The sequence below is a fragment of the Ambystoma mexicanum genome, chromosome 11 (assembly GCF_040938575.1).
Source record: "Ambystoma mexicanum isolate Mex_15411 chromosome 11, UKY_AmexF1_1, whole genome shotgun sequence".
NCBI lineage: Eukaryota > Metazoa > Chordata > Amphibia > Caudata > Ambystomatidae > Ambystoma > Ambystoma mexicanum.
In genome coordinates this window covers 1054659221-1054675446 of record NC_090934.1, presented here as the reverse complement: position 1 = coordinate 1054675446, position 16226 = coordinate 1054659221, and the positions used below count along the sequence as shown (strand labels likewise).

Genomic DNA, 16226 nt, shown 5'->3' with positions numbered 1-16226 from the left:
AACTAATAAGCCCCTACTACACAGAGCACCCAGCTTCAGAGCCCCCAGCACTTCAGAGCCCCAGTTTTAAGGAACGGCTTTACTTGTCAAATGTTAAGTAGGAAAACAATAATTGAACATGGCTACTTTCTAAAAGGAACAGCCCATTGCCCAAATTAGAGCCTGTTGCCAACGGTCAATGTTTCTCTCTGTATCATGGTGACAATCTCTTGTGATTACATGCTATCAGTTGGACTTTGTTGTCCATTTACAAGTTGTGTTACCTAGTGGGGTACCGACTAATGCTGACAGGTATTTCACCCTGCAGGTTTTTTCAAGGCTGTGGAAATTAGTAATGGATATCAAGTACTGATTATGCAGAATTGATCATTTATTGGACTGTCTGAGCCCCTTCAATTGGGTAATAATAATAAAAAATAATGTATGCAAATATGTGCCTTGTAAAGTGCTTTGGATAAAAGCGCTATATGAATACAATATTACGGATACAATATTATTATTACAAATCCTCCGCAATAAGTATAAAGGCATTGTGGCCACTGACCTCATAAGTCAGGCGGTAGTTGTATTGATTGCATGACACGACCTATCATAGTATGTGACCTATGCAGTTTCATAGCAAATATCTTCAAGACAATTTCATTTATTTTTATTGATTTATGTTTGCACTTATTTACAGCGCACATAACCCATAGGTATCTAGGCGCTAGTTTCATTTATAACACGCTTGTGATTTCATTTTGTTTCTTCTACAAGTGCAGGTCCGCGATTCAAACCAGTGTTTGCTCAGCATGGTCTTGCTTCCAAGACCCGCCCGTTGCCACAGAGCTAGCCATCGTCACTATATACATGATGGTAACGTCTTGTCTTGAAAAAGCCTCCTAAGTAGTCGATATGTTGGAATACTGGGACGCTTAGCATCCCTGCCGTGTTAAGCTATCGCACTGCTTGGCAGTACAGATTGCTACTATCCTATACAGAGAGACATTATTTGTCAGCAATATGCTCTAATTGGGGCAAGGGATTATTCATTCTGGAAAGCAGCTCCATTTGATTGTATCTACCTAGATGATAGCTACTTCAACAAATTGCAATGAACAACTAAGACTGTGAAATATTTGTTATTTAACAAACTAAAAATCTTTTAGGTTGAACTTTCCGTCTTATTCGTACAAATGAAAACAATTTGAACATCTTTATTGTCTCAGTCCATTATTTACAGGAATATTTAAATGGCATCAAGCAAAAAAAAAAAGCATATAGCAAACGTGTGCTCTGACAGAACCTGGAGCCTTTAACATAGTGCAGAGTTGCGGCAGAGTTGCAGTCTCTGGCAGAGTAGAGCATTGGCTTGGCTGTTGCACTGTTTGCATATCTGATGAAAAGTTGGATGAAAACAATTTGACAAGGGGTGACTTTAGACCCAGTCAACAAGTCATTGTGGTCGTCATCTGGAAAATATATGATTGGGGCTTATTCAGACCCTGCAGGTCCGGAAACAGCGGTGCTGGTAAGCTTACCGGCACAGTTGTTTCCGGACTGGCATATTACAGGTCTGCCTGCTGGAGCCGCCGAGTCTGAAAGGTCTGACCCTGCCGTGCACAGCGGCCACAGTAGGCAGACCGTTCACGGAAGAAACAGCACCGTTAGAAATGATGCCAGTACTTCCGTGGTCCCCACTCCCATAGTGGCCTGTCAGACTCTATGGGAATGGGGACTTACAATTTGCCGGCGCCTGACTTTCTGGGCCGCCGGGGTTGTATTCCCTGGTGGCACCGGGAAGTCAGGCGCTGGTAAATATTCACGGGTCCTGTGGCAACTCGCTGGCAGCACTGGCACGGTTACCGCCGGGCCCGTAATGAGCCCCAATATCTTTTGTTGAAAGACGAAGCTTCAGCACTTCATGGAGGAGTTGCAAGATGTTAGTCCTATGTAGTACCACATTGGCGTCCATTCAATTTAATAGCTCCAACTGCACCATATTTAACAATGGCGCTTCAGTCCATTCTGTAGCTCTTTGCGCAGTTACCAGGACACATGGATCTTGAAAAATCAGTAATGGGACTGAAGGCAATGAGGAGGGTGGAGTAAGAGAACCCTCATTCAAGGTCCTCCTCTTTTGGGAAGGGCCCAATTCAGAATGGGAGAGGTGAGTACTGGACCATTTTATGTTAGTGTTGTTGCCCGAAGACAATGCTGGTTCTGCTGATGTGACTGCCTCTCCTCCCCTTCGCCCGGATCGTCCTTTATTTTTTTATTTTTTTTATCGAGTAGCATTTGTAAGCAGCTTTATACAAAAGAATTGTGTTTCAAAGCGCCAGAAGGCTAACTGTACGGAAAATGGGAAGGGAACGTGAGAAATACTAACAGTGGCATAAACAGTAATAGCAGTGGTGGCTGCGTGGCAGGGGCTCTTGTTTAGGCAGAAATGTGGGAGATTTGTATGGCTGACTCCACTCAGGTACAATTGGTAAGGGCCTGTGAAGTAGCACATTTTGCGTGCTTTCTATAGGAACAGGACGCAGTGTGCCCATCAGTAAGTAAGGAGGGAAACCGGCATCACATATCTGATCACATATTATGCGACAGAAAGAAATCTATCTTCCCATGGAAGCCAACATTTAGAGGCTGTGGAATATAATTTAAAAACGATTGATGCTAGGCTATAAAAACTGGCTTCAATCGCATTGATACTTGATGGTTCAAAGGGATGGTGAGCTGATGCGTACAAGGCTCATTACTAAGAATGTGTGTAATGTTAGGTTATTCATTAATCCTCTGTGCAAACTAAATCCATACCAGAGGCCAGCTGGAAAGCGTATTTTGAGTATATTTATAAAAAGCCAAATAATGAGAGGCTGACCGCTGGAAAATATTCTGAATGGAGACTCCATTTCTACATAGAAGATGTCAAACGCCTCATCAATAAAGCTTCTACATCCAGGGCTGCTGCGCCTAACAGCCCTGGTATTAGCATAATTGACCTAAAAACATTTCACCTAAAACATGTGATCGTGTTTTTTTTAACCTTTTTTTCAGTCAATTGTAATTAAATATATATATATATATGCGGGTGGGTAAGGGTATAGATTAGGTTGATGGGAAGTGTCGGGTTTGCGGGGGTCTCCCCCCGCATTTAAGCCCCAAATAAAAGGTGAAATATATTTGATCAAATGTGATTAGATCAAATGTTTTAGGTCAAATAGTCCAAAACCACAGCCTCAGAAGTCAGATCCTAAAAGCAGATAAGGCACTATGTTCTTCTATATTCTTTCTCGTCTTTATCAATATCATAAACACCAGACAGATGCAGCAATCATGGACAGTTTAGATAACTGTTCTAATAAGATCGGCGATCAAGATGCAGATACTAAGATCTTTGCTGGCCTATATTTGCAGCAGCAATTGGAAGCCTGGGTTGCCAGCGTGGGTGTGCTGCAGAAATTTCAAATAGCGTTCAGGAGGAGGATGTCAACCAATTTAAGTGGCATGATGTTGGATACCATGCAAAACTTGGCATGGTCCCAGGGAAACTCTACTTTCTGTGCAGCACTCATTGACTTTTCTGAAGCCTTCAACACTGTAAATAGAGGGTGTTTACGGATGAAATTGAAACAATGAGGCCTGTCCCTCCCACTCCTCTCTATAATAGAATGTATTCATACAAACACCATGGTACAGGTAAGCGTTGATGGACAGTGTAGCCTGTCTCGTCCGATTGATACTGTTAGAGCTCTGCAACAGGGGTATATTTTAGCCCCCTTTCTTTTTAATTTGTATTTGGCAGATGTTGTAGAGAGTCTTCAGGTTTCTGACTTTATTAGTCCTCAGGCAGGAGAACAGAAGATCTGCTGGATGGCCTACCCCAATGGTATTATTCTTGTCGATTTAACACCTATTGTCCTCCAGCGTCACATGAATAATGCAATCTCCTATGCCTTGCTCAATGACCTGGTAATTAATGCCAATTCGTCCTAGATCAGCTGCTTCATGAAAAATGCGAGGAGTACTTTGGGGTTTACATGGTTTTCCAATTCAGCTGAAATTATTCCTAGGAAAGAAGTCACCTATTTAGGTTTTGACACCACAGCCCAGCCGAATGTGTTCAGGTAAAACTGGAAGGCAAGATTGACCAATTTGTCTTCCAAATGATGAAACTCCTTTTTAAATGTTGTAGATTTCCTATTGTACCCTTAACATTTTTTTTAAAGAGAAGGTTGTGCCGGCTGTGCTATATGGGTTGGCGAATGAATCTCAAGCGCTCAGATTGGACTCAGCCAAACCAGAAAGGATGCTATGGAAAAAGGGTTTTAACCTTCCCCAGAGTCTTCCAATGACCTTCTTGTGATTTGAATTAGGTCTCTTCTCCCTAAAGATTTTTTTAGACTGGAGGATATTGTCTCTTTATGGACAAATCAAGCCACCCATGGCATCGACTTTGTAGATTTAAAAACAGCAATAAGTCATGGGGTGGTACTATTGTTATGTAAATTTCAGAATGTTTTGAAAGTCAGTTTGACATATTATGGCCGGTCAGCAGTTGATATAGTGGAAATCCCTGGATGAGTAAGAGAATCATCATTGAGGGCTGATTGGCTGTGAAAGAATAGATAACATGAGAAATTACAGTTTGCACTCTACGATCTCCAGATTAGGCATGCTTGCTGGTCTATTACCGAGGTATTTAAGGAAATTTCCTAACCCTATTGGCAAACTCAATTCTTCAGACTTCATCTTAATCTGTTACCTACTGATAAAGTTATAGAAGCACGTGACAGGGCTGAGGGTGCAGATAGTACGTGTAATACTGCCAGGGGATCGGATTAAGGCAAATTCTGAAACAAGTGCTTATGGCATATCCAGTTCTGTGGGATCTCCAGCAGGTTTTTTTTTTAGGTCGATTTCTAAGTAATATTGAGACACTCAAATCTGAGGACTTTTGGGATAGGCTAAGTTCAGGGCATGACACTTTTCTAACCATTGAAGTCCTTAAATTGCTAAATGAGATTGCTCTATTGAAATTATTTTTTATTTTTTTATAATTAATTATGCTATGAATTGAAAGAGTTTATTTTATTTTAATTTGTTGATTCTGTGTAATGGGAATTCCCATTTTTACTATGTAGATGTTTAGTCTAGATTTTAACTGATGTCTTTTGGTGTATGTGCATGAATATTTTGCAGCGATTGATGTGCTACATGAAAGGTCAAGTTTCTTTTGACCGTAACGCGTTCAAGAAATAAATAATGCTTTAATGCCTCCATTTAATGATCTGCCCCATTTTAGAGCAGCGATGCGGCATAGAAAGGGCACGGAGCGGGGATAAGATCTCTGCCGTGCCAACCTCCTCCACTTCACCAGTGTGCTCCATTGTTCTCCTTCATGAGACTTTCATGCAGGCACACAACAAATGAATTCCTATGGAATCCACCTTGGTTTTGCACCTGCTCAAAACCAGGCGCATTTCATAGGAATCTATTATTGAATAACTCCTGCAAAGTGCAATTTGCAGGCAGCGTTCACGTTTTCATGAAACAGAGAGGAAATGGGAGAGTAAAAGCGAGTTTGCCTCTCAGTCATAGTTCCTCCAATCTCATCTTTCCCCCTCGCCTCCCTTCCTTTCTTCCACCAACGACTGAGCATAGGTTCTCCAAAACCAGTGGAGTTCTTGAAATTGTTACAATTGCATTTTATGAAAATATAGAGAGGTACAGGGTTTCCAATCTTGGAAGGTGTGATAGCTAAGTCCCTGGTTCACATCATCTGAATTTTCAATGCGTTATATAGTGGATCTCTTGCATCTCAAGTCTGTGTAGATTTGGAGTGGCGACCAGGTGTTTTCTGATACTTTGGGGTGGTGCTATGTCAAGATGAGGATTTTAAATTTACGTGGATCATTATTAGCCGGGATTGTGAAGTGTATGTAAGTATGGAGGTTTGCACTATGCATACAAACTGGTAATCGGCTATGACTTCTTAACGGACTAGATCCTGGGAGTCGCATGTGTGGGTCAAGCTAGTTTGCAGCATGAATAGTGATCATATATAGCATTCATCTGAGTTCTTAAAAAGTACAGTTGCACCTGGGTAAGATGCTTTATGACACCACACCCGCCCCCTCCCGCAGTGCACTGTTGCGTGCCTTGTATCTATGTTTGAGGTATGTCTCATCACAAAGAATTGCACAAAGCAATATAATTACCATGAAGAACAATACTTATACTGAGAACAGAAATAGGCAATGAGTAGTGGCATGGAATTATTATAACGATATGTTAACTAAATACGCACCAGATGACCTGTTGTTGTTAGAGCATTTCATGTGCTATTTTATTTATTTATTTATTGATTTATTTATAGGGTGCCGAAGCCCGCAGGCATCAGAACGCACAAACAAAAACACAGTGGACAAACATAAAGGCACAGGACAAAAGCACAGGAAGAACCAGCACGTCAGGGAAACGGCATTAGTTCAAGGTAGAACTTAAAAGATTTTAGATCAATAGAGCAGCCTTCAGTTTCCGACGATGACAGAATAGAAGAAAGGGACAGAAGAGGAGTGAGGTGAAGGGAGAGAAAAGAAGGGAAGAGAATAGAAGAAAAGAGGAGGCAGGAGAAGACAAGTGAAGACGAGAGGAGAGAAGAGAAGGGGGAGAGGAGGGGTGAGGAGAAGAGATAAAAGGAGAGGAGAAGGGAGGGTAGGGGATAAAGGAGAGGGTGTGCGTGGAGAAGAGATCATTTGAGGAGAGGGGTGTTCATTGCCAACCCTCCACTGAACAGATACTGGAACACGGTCCTGAATCCTTAGACTCTGCCACCCTCTTTCCTAGGGAAAGACAGGGATGCCTTAAACCATGCATGATGCCTTCCTTGTCCTGCATAGGATGGCATGCGCTCTCACCTTGGTTGCACTGTGGGCACCCTCCTCAGGGATGATCAGAATGTGCAGAGAAGATGTGTATGGAACTGGGTGCCTCCCTATAGATACTGACATACACACTCTTTGACAGTCCTAGTTTCAGGGGAAGACCTAGATAGGTTTGCCTGGTGAGGCCAGGACGTTCCATTTAAGCCATAACCAACATTTGGGCAGCATCACGAAAGGAACATTGGGTGACATATATAAAAGCTTGCAAAGCCAGGCTTTAAGTGAAGTTTATTAAATCCCAGCTATGCTGTTCTCACCAGGAATGCACTTGCCTGAGAGCTGTGATATATCAGTGGGCAGGGCAGTGAAATCAGTTATCCAAATATCGGTCTGATTCTCAACCCCAGTGGCAAGCTCCATTTCCATCGTTGTCTCCACTCCAGAAGGGCTTCCTTCCACCACGTCTACTTCGGTGACCCCAAATTCTTCATCAATGGACACGGTTACATGCTCCTCTTCCTCAGATGGAATGGCTGAAGAAAAAGATAAACAACAAGCGGAATCTCAATCATGGTGTTCAATGTGATCGGAATGCCCTTCTTTTATTGGTCCTTGCTATGATCTTACCCATTTGCAGATCTGTCTATCAGTTTCCACTGGATCTGTTTTGAAGCTATTTAAAGTAAAAACACGTTTTCTGGTGTTGGATCGGAGGCAATGCTGATATGCTACAGACTACTAGACCAGCATTATATGGTTCCATGTCATTTCATCGGATGTTTTTTTGCTGGGTTTTTACCGCAGATTTTTTAATGAAAAAACTCATCACATTTTTTCTTTTTTAATTTCTAACTCCCCCCCCCCCCCAACAAAAAAAATTGAGTTTTTTCAGCAAAATATTTGCGGTAAAAAAAAATGTGAAAAAACGTCCTGCGATGAAAGGACGTCGTACCCATTATATATACCACTATAATACTCCTCAGGTTCAAGACCCTGCTCCTCACGGGATAACGAGGGGTCACTTACGACCTGTCACTCTTGGGTATATACCATCCAATAGTATAGGATATCCAAGCTACTATTATCTATAAACACTGCTTCCATCGACCTCAGTTAGCCCCACATTACTTGTATAGTTCTCTGTTGCTTGCTATCTAGGTTTGCTCGATATACACCCAAACACACAACAGATTAGGTGTTCATGCCACAGCGTAAATCCTTGGGCGACGATGGGCAACCAGGAGATTCTTTGTGCACTTCCTGCAGCCCCACAGAATGGTGGCTCTTCTGCTTGGTGTGGAAAATTTCCTTTCGGCACCAGTTTTGTTTAGCAGACTGTGGTGAGCTCAGGAAGAGGTAGACCATTTTTAGGCTTAGGACCTTGGAAGTGGTGAAAGACCCATGAGTAGAGGAGCTTCGCATATCCACCATTTGCTCCTGATGATTGACAATCAATGTGGCAATGTTGCATGGGTCTGTGCCGGAAATACCAAGTGGATGTAGACAAAGACACACACTATTATAATCCGTGGAAATTTCACAAATGAATGTTTAATGCTGCTTGATTCTTTAGCATTTGAAATATTGGAGTATGCCTAATTTCTGTTTGTATCTGAAGTGAGGGTAGGTTTAGAAAGTCGAAACACAATTTCACTCTCAAAGTCAGTAGTAGTGAGCGGAGATGGCATTCCATGCAATGCCCACACTCCCTTGAATCACTGAGGATCAATGTGGTGGTGTCAAGTGTGTGAGTCTAGAGAAGTGGAATGCGTCAGCTGGTAGTTATTAGGGCTGGGAGGTCTGAGGATGGACTAGCGACTAAGATGTTTAGGGGAGTGTTGGCTGCATATGACACATTCGAGGGAGTCATTGTGCAAGCAGTTGGTTGGGGGTGATTGGGGAAATGTTATATTGAGCATGAGTCTGGAGTGCATGAGGCTTGTGGCGGTGCTCGGCACTGGTCCTCCTTTCCTTTGCTTGTGGAATGTTGTGCATGCGGATGAGTGACAGCTCAGAGATTGTTGGGTGAATGTGATGCATGTACGGCTCCATGAGTGTCAGGTAGACCTGAGCTGTGAGAGACAGACGATGTACCGGTGAGTGTCTCCCCCAATCTGTCTTAAGAGTAACTGGAACCCTGGAAACGGATGAAATAAAGAAGCTTAAATGTTCCTGGAAGGTATGGGAAGCATGGTGCTGAAGGAAGGACACTTCTGGTTGGCAGTTTGATTAAAAGGAGCACTACAGAGAGATTGCTTGATCAATTCTTGATAAGGATCATTGGAAAAGATCTCACCGCGACGGACGGTGTCTTTGTAATGGATGACATTGACATGGAAACAACTTTTTAGTGATGCTCGTCACAGCTAGACTAGTTGGTGAATCCCACATGCTTTCTTCTCAGAATTTAGCATCTTAGTCAGAGAAAATGGGGTTTTGCGCTCTCACTTTTCCATTATTCTAACGGTAATTTCAGATTTTCAACCCAGATCGGACATCATTCCCCCAAGCTTCCCTGTTATCACTCATTCCACTTAAGTTAAAACAACTCTCCATAACCTGTATCTTTAGCAAGCTCTGAGATACTACATTGACTGTACCCTGGAGTTTCTCTGTACTCGTGCACAATCTTCCCTTGTCCCTTTTTGCCACTCTGTTGTGTCTTTTATCTTCCTATGAATTGATATGACATGTGTTCATGCCCTCAAACATTTCCACCTCATTCTCCCAGGGCTAATCATTGAATATGGCAGTAAGCACCCATTCGGGGGGCTTCACCGGCTGGCAATAGCACGGTCTGTGGTGCCGTGGTCCACTACAGATAAGTGGGAGGAGGCTGAGAATGGAGACAGGAAGAGTGGGGGTAGAGTGTGGAGGGGGAGAGGGAGGAGGGGGAGGGAAGATGGCCGGCGGGTGCCTCCACTGCTCAGGTTGCTCACAGTCCGCGCTTGATTTGTTGATCCACCCACTGAGGGGGCTAATATAGCAATAAGCATCCGTTCAGGGGCTTCACTAGGTGGTAATGGCCCAGAGTCCTTCGCTCGGGCCTTAACGCTGGGCCCTGGTGCCTCTAACAGATGGAATGGGTGCTTATTGCTATTAGCACCTGTAGTGATATATATAGCGCTTTATAATATTTATAGCGCTTTAGAGTATATAGCGCTTCACTAAAAGTGATGGCAAAATTTTTGTTGCCAGCAATGATGTGACACACACATATAGTTATTTTATGTTGCCAGTATAAGATGGGAATATGTTTCTGGTGGCATGCAAGGTATAGAATTCATAATGCAACAAAAGCCCAATGTGAAGCTGCAGAGAGTAAAGTGCACCAATTTTTGTCCTCTCTTGAATACCTCATTCATTGAAGACTACATTATTTATATAACTGACTGACTTAATTAACAATTACTAATCACTAATGCTAACTCCTTAACATAATGTAGTCCCATGGACAAAATGAGGTGAAAATACATATTTTGGAATTCGTTTTTAAACGTGCACTGGAATTTGTTTTTCTCTTCTTTTCTCTTGCTGTGTTGAATGCAGAAAGCGGAAAGGAAGGCAGCAGGAAACCGAAAAAGATACAGTTATTATAATCTGAAGCTCTCATTGTTTGGGACATGAGGGTGGTAACAGAATACATTTTCTGCTAATATGATTGGAAGAAAGTGTCTGTAGATGTGTCACGTCACATGTGGGGAGGCTCTGAGTTTTTCTAATGGGAAGATGACAGAGGGAAGTTTAGTTCGGGATGACTGGGCTCTGAGGACAGAAGTGCCTGGTTATCGAGCGCTGGCTGGAGAACCCTTCGTTCTCGCCGCGCATTCCAAGCATCCAAGATTACAGAAGCAGTTCGTTGGTTGGCAGTGCTTTTCTGAGGGGAGCAAGGACAAGGTTGTGTGGGAGAGATTCAAACAAATACCTCTGGTAAGCAGACACAGTTTAAGTGAGGTCACTGTGTGCTGTTGGATGAATGACCGATCTAAAAATGTCATGTAAGCAAGAGTAGCAAAGGAAATCCCCTGCATTTTAATTTGTCATATTTATAATGTTAAAAAGTAATTCATATTTTTTTTAAAAAAGGCTGTTTGCTATGTTTCTGTTTTTTCTTTTTCTTCTCCTTTTGTTACAGATAATGGTGAAATATACATGGTAAGCATGGAATTGTGAATTGTACTTGTCTGCAATATAACCAGTATATAAAAAATTGTTGAGAGTCTTTTATTGCATTTGGGATTTTATATGTGGACACAGGGGAGATTCATTCTCTTTGGTAATACATTTGTCAATTTGCCCATGCAGATAGAATAACAACCAGAATAAGCAGTGATACAATAGATGTGTGTGTGTATGTCCTCCTTGCATGTTGTTTGGAGGCAATCTAATATAACATATAGATTGCTGGAGGTCTATGAGCCAGTAATGATGCCCACGGGCACATAGATCACTTGTGTAGATAAGCCAGTGATATCGGTCACTGACTGTAGGTGGCACTCTATATAAAAGTGCTGGGTTCTCTTGTGTGTATAGGTCCAAGGCCCTCTATAGATCACTAGGAGGTATTCTAATAGAAAGGAAGGTTTTGTTTATGATGGGGTTATAATGTAGGGAAGGAAACTATGCTCACCACTAAATACTGCAAACCATATACTACCACAAAATACTGTAAGTAATACATATTACTAGGTTCTCCAATATAATATAACAAGGTATGGTCTCTAGAATGATATGAGGCCAAACCCAATCTAAAGGCAAGGATAAGCTATCACCAAACTACCGCTCATCTTTTGGCAGTAAGAAAAATACCGCCAAACCCCAAAATTACACAAAATATCCTACACACCCCATGTTTTCAATTAGGAAACCCAGGTTGCTAACCGCAATGTATTTTGTATGAATGAAAGGGAAGACTTGTGGCATGGCGATCATTAAAAAAAATATACTTAGCTAATATGGCCACTGTGAAGCTAAAGACGGGGCTCCATATGAAGTCCCTCTTCTGTTTCCATTGTGACCTGTGAGGACAAGGAGAGGCAGCGCTGGGTCCTGCGTTAGAAGGGATCAGGTGGGTGGGGCAAAGAGTGGGAAGGGATCAGAAAACCAGAGGGGAAGATAGGGGAGGGTGGGAGAAGATGGCGGTGTGGAGGAAGTAACCATTATCCTGCTCGGAACGAGCGCTGAGATCCTGGGATTCTGCCCACAATCAAAGCAAACTGATTGGTTTGCTCCCCCATGCCGGGTGCTAATAGTAGTCTCAATTTTCAGCATCACAGAATATAACCTAATATGATGCTCTGGAAAAAATATATAAAAAATCATAAGTATTGAGATGTAAACCTTGCAATGGAGTTTAAAGTGGTTAAACACTGTAGTAAAGGCTATTATGCCAACCAATCTATGTCAGCATTATCAACTGTTATCTGGCGTGGCATACTGTCAGCACGAATCTGCATTTTATAGAAAGTTTTAGTTTTTTATATAATCTCATTTAAAACATAATTTCATACATGATCATGTATACTGAACACACCAAATACTGAATGTAAATTGTTACTATTACCTAAGTGTTTAGGGGTCTGCAACCTGTGGCTGTCCAGATGTTTTGAACTATGACTCCCATGATCCCTTACCACTGGCAATGCTGGCTAGGGCTCATGGTAGATGTAGTCCAAAACATCTGGAGAGCCAAAGGTTGCAGACCCATGACCTAGCTCAATGGAAGTTGTCTGGTCGACCTCTGAAGGACACAAACATGAGAAACCCTGAAAAGGTTTTGAAGTTGGAGCCTTTCAGTTACAAATAAATATGAAAACCACTCCGGTATGTAACAACCTCTGAGACATATGTGATGTGGAATAAACTCACATAGTAAGGACTTTGAGCTCAAAACCTCTTAACATTTGACCAATTAAAATGTCACGTTAGTAGGTAAATTTGGTGGCCATTTCCCTAGGGGCAATCATTTACACCCCTAGTCAATAGACCCAAAAAGTAACAAAAGCAATGCATAACGTATGCATTTCATCTTGCCAACCAAATCTGTACTTAATACATATCATTTTCATGCTGTTATTTTTGAATTCAAGATCACATTTTGAATGCATAACATTTCCTGCACATAAAATAAACTCAGGACCATATTTTTTAAAGATTGTTTCCCATAGAGTCCGAATGGGAGAGAACCTTTGGAAAATCGGGTCATACAGAGGAGCAGTGCCTCTCAACAGTACCTCTAAAACAGAAGGCATCGTGGCGAGACAGCGGGTCTGGGTATCCAGTTTGATTAGAATGGACATAGATGGTTCTGACTCCAGGCTTGTCTCCTCCACAGGCAGCTCTGGGGGTCACAATTGGGTAACGGGTGCTGCCATCTGCCAGCCAACCTGCCCGGCACTTATCGAAGCCCAGCTTCCAAGCAGCGTAGAGCTGTCCAGTAGTGGCCAGAGTGGAATTTTGGTCCAGACAGTATGCATGTGCTTCTTCGAAGGTGAACCGGTCTGGTTGAGTTGCAAAGAACACTTTCCCTAAAAGGGGAGCAAAGGACAGAGGCAGAGCCATGAAGGGGAGCAAGTATAATACATAACATTACTCGTTGAACAGCTGTGAAAAATATTCTACAAAGGCTTTTGGGCAGATTAGGTAAATGAGGCACATGTGGACCCCTAAGAAGACTGTGGGTTGGAAACATGCAGACGACCAGGTTGAACATTAATCTCTGGTCTGCTAAGAAAGACAAGGTACAGAAACCTTTTAACAGCTAATGAGACTGGCAAATGAAGAATTTGATCTAGTTACAATGAGTATCCAATACTTGCACCGCTAGGCAAAAGAGGGTAAGGAAACCTATTAACAGCCACCAAGAATAGGGTGTGAGACTATGAGCCAGCAAGGCAGAATGGAGCATATAACATTTCAATTGCAGGTGGAAACTGATCTGGTAACTTCAAAAGAGATCTTGGCCAATAACCCATCCCACGTAAAGAAAATAGTGTGGACTCAGGACTGGCAAGAGACCGAAACAAAGAGAGCACTCGCGAACGCCCACACGCTTACGAAGACCTTGTTCGGTTCTTACAATCACACTCCGCCCTACTTGACAAAGTTCCCACGTGTCAAACATCGACATTTGTTCATGAAATTCTGGTTAAACATCCTTCACAATAACACTACGCTCCATAGATATGGGTTAACTGCGCATTCAAAATGCAGACTCCGTAACATTGATCCTGTTTTGCCAAAAATGTTGAAGTTTAAGAACCTTGTACCTAAGTAGCCACCTACTGGCACAATTTGGTCTAGATGCAGAGGCCGGGTGGGAGGCTCCTTATGCAGGGGAGATGCCCACATGGTAATATGCATTAACTACATTTTTAGAAATTGTTTTGTAGAGATTGTTGACTGTTTAAATGAAGTTGGAATGTATCCTGTTAAGTTTTGTTAAATGGTAAAAGTTTGTAAGAAACTGGAAAACTTAATAAATATTTTAAAAAATAAATTGTAGGTGGAATATGGTACACAATCTTTTGAAAGCAAGATGGAAAGTGAGGAAAATGTGGTACATATGAATTGATTGGTAGATTAGAAAACAGTAACCGATGGACAGCTAAGTTGAATGCGATATATGGAGCTTGGACCACCCTGGAGAATTGGTGCATAAACCTTAGGAAATAGAAGATGAATGGATGATAGAAACATCTGAGCAGTTAGGCAGAAGGATGTTTAGAATCATGTTGAGGTGAAAGAAGCCTAGGTTATGTTAACCTTTGACAGAGAGTTAGAATAGGATTGGGAACTATAGGACAGCTGGGATAAGGGTACGAGGAAGGGCCTCTATGAAGAGTTGGGCAAACACATGGAATGGGCACCCTTAACCTACATATACCTTGCTAGAATAGGGCACATACATTGTAGGCAGCCATGTGGGATATTGTTGGCAGACCTCAGAACAGCTTGGTAGATTGTGGTGCAGAAGGAAACGAATGTCTAGGTAGTCCAGGCAGAATTAGCTTTCTGAGCAAAATGAACCAGAGTAAAGTTAATAAAATGGGGCATTAGTATAGCTTAAGAGGATGGGCACATAAAGTAGCTAGGTAGAATTCCATTTCGAAACCTTTGAAAAACCGGCCCCATCAGGAGCAGAATTGTTTTGAATACAAGTGAACAATGGGAGAAGAAAGCCTTTGTATAATTTGGTAGGATGCGGTACAGAAACCTTTGGATAGCTAAGTAGAAAGAGGGACAGAAGGCTCTTCTGAGGTATGTAGAATGAGACACATAAACATAAGAACAAAACACTAGAATGCGATACATTAACAATAACACTGGTATGCAAATGTGCTTCAAAAATGAAAGAATGGTTCCATAGGATTGAACATATATAAACCATCCAGCCTCTATGTCTAGCAGCTTGATAAACAGTTATACAGCCACGTAGAACGCCATACCGAGCCATGAGACCGTTCCATGTGTTAATATCTCTGCAGAAATATCACCATACAAGAATTTCTTAGCCCATGGAACCTGCGGGGGGCACCCCCACAACCCCCATATTTGTTTAAAGGGACCGGGGGGCTCCCCCGCAACCCCCGGTCCCATTTACCCCATAAATTATCCCCACTAATAATATCACCTATGGCCTTACCCCACAACCATATATATGGGGATATATTATTGGTGGGGATAATATTACCTGATACCCCATGAGACAGCAAGGAGAATGGAGTAAAGAAGCCACTCTGCAACGAGCGTGAATGGAGTAGAGACTTTAGAGAAAGTTTGCAAAAAGTGGTACAGAAATCAGTAAATAGTGAGTATGGGGAAACTTGGACAGGTAAGCATAATGGGGTCAGATGTTTGGGAGACTAAGCAGCATGGGGGTCAAAAGCAGAAAACTGAATGGAATGAGATCAGGAAAAAATTGGGTATTTTGGTAGAATGGGGGCATGTCACCCATCATTATTATACAGCTAGCTAGAACGAGTTATATATCCTTTTGGAATCTGAAATGTCTACCAGATTATTTTGTTATTGAGATGGAATCAGATCCAGACCTTTAGGATAGAAAGGCAAACACTGCTCATAAACATTTGGACCTCAAGGCAAAATGGTGTGTAGACTTTTTTGGAAGATGCTGCAGGGAAAATGAATTACGGACACCCTTGGGGATCTAGGTGAAGTTGGGTAAAGGCACCTGTGGACCCAAAGGCAGATTCCTGTACAGAACCCAATGGACAGGCAAGTACAGTAAGTTACATAAAGTTTTGGATAACATGATATAATGCAGTCAACACACCTAGGGACATCTATGGAGAATCCTGTTAGGAAACATTGAAGACCCAAGTAGGATTTGGGCAC

General features: G+C 42.2%; 1 protein-coding gene across 1 annotated transcript in view; it reads right to left on the bottom strand.

Moving 5' to 3' along the window:
- ACAN (aggrecan) overlaps nt 1–16226 on the bottom strand; it is a 234340-nt gene that overhangs the window by 46530 nt on the left and 171584 nt on the right. The window contains exons 10-11 of the mRNA XM_069624296.1: nt 13103–13396; nt 7202–7402 (exon numbers count right to left, since the gene is read on the bottom strand). Coding sequence (XP_069480397.1) covers nt 7202–7402; nt 13103–13396 — 495 coding nt within the window. The remainder of the gene's footprint in view (nt 1–7201; nt 7403–13102; nt 13397–16226) is intronic.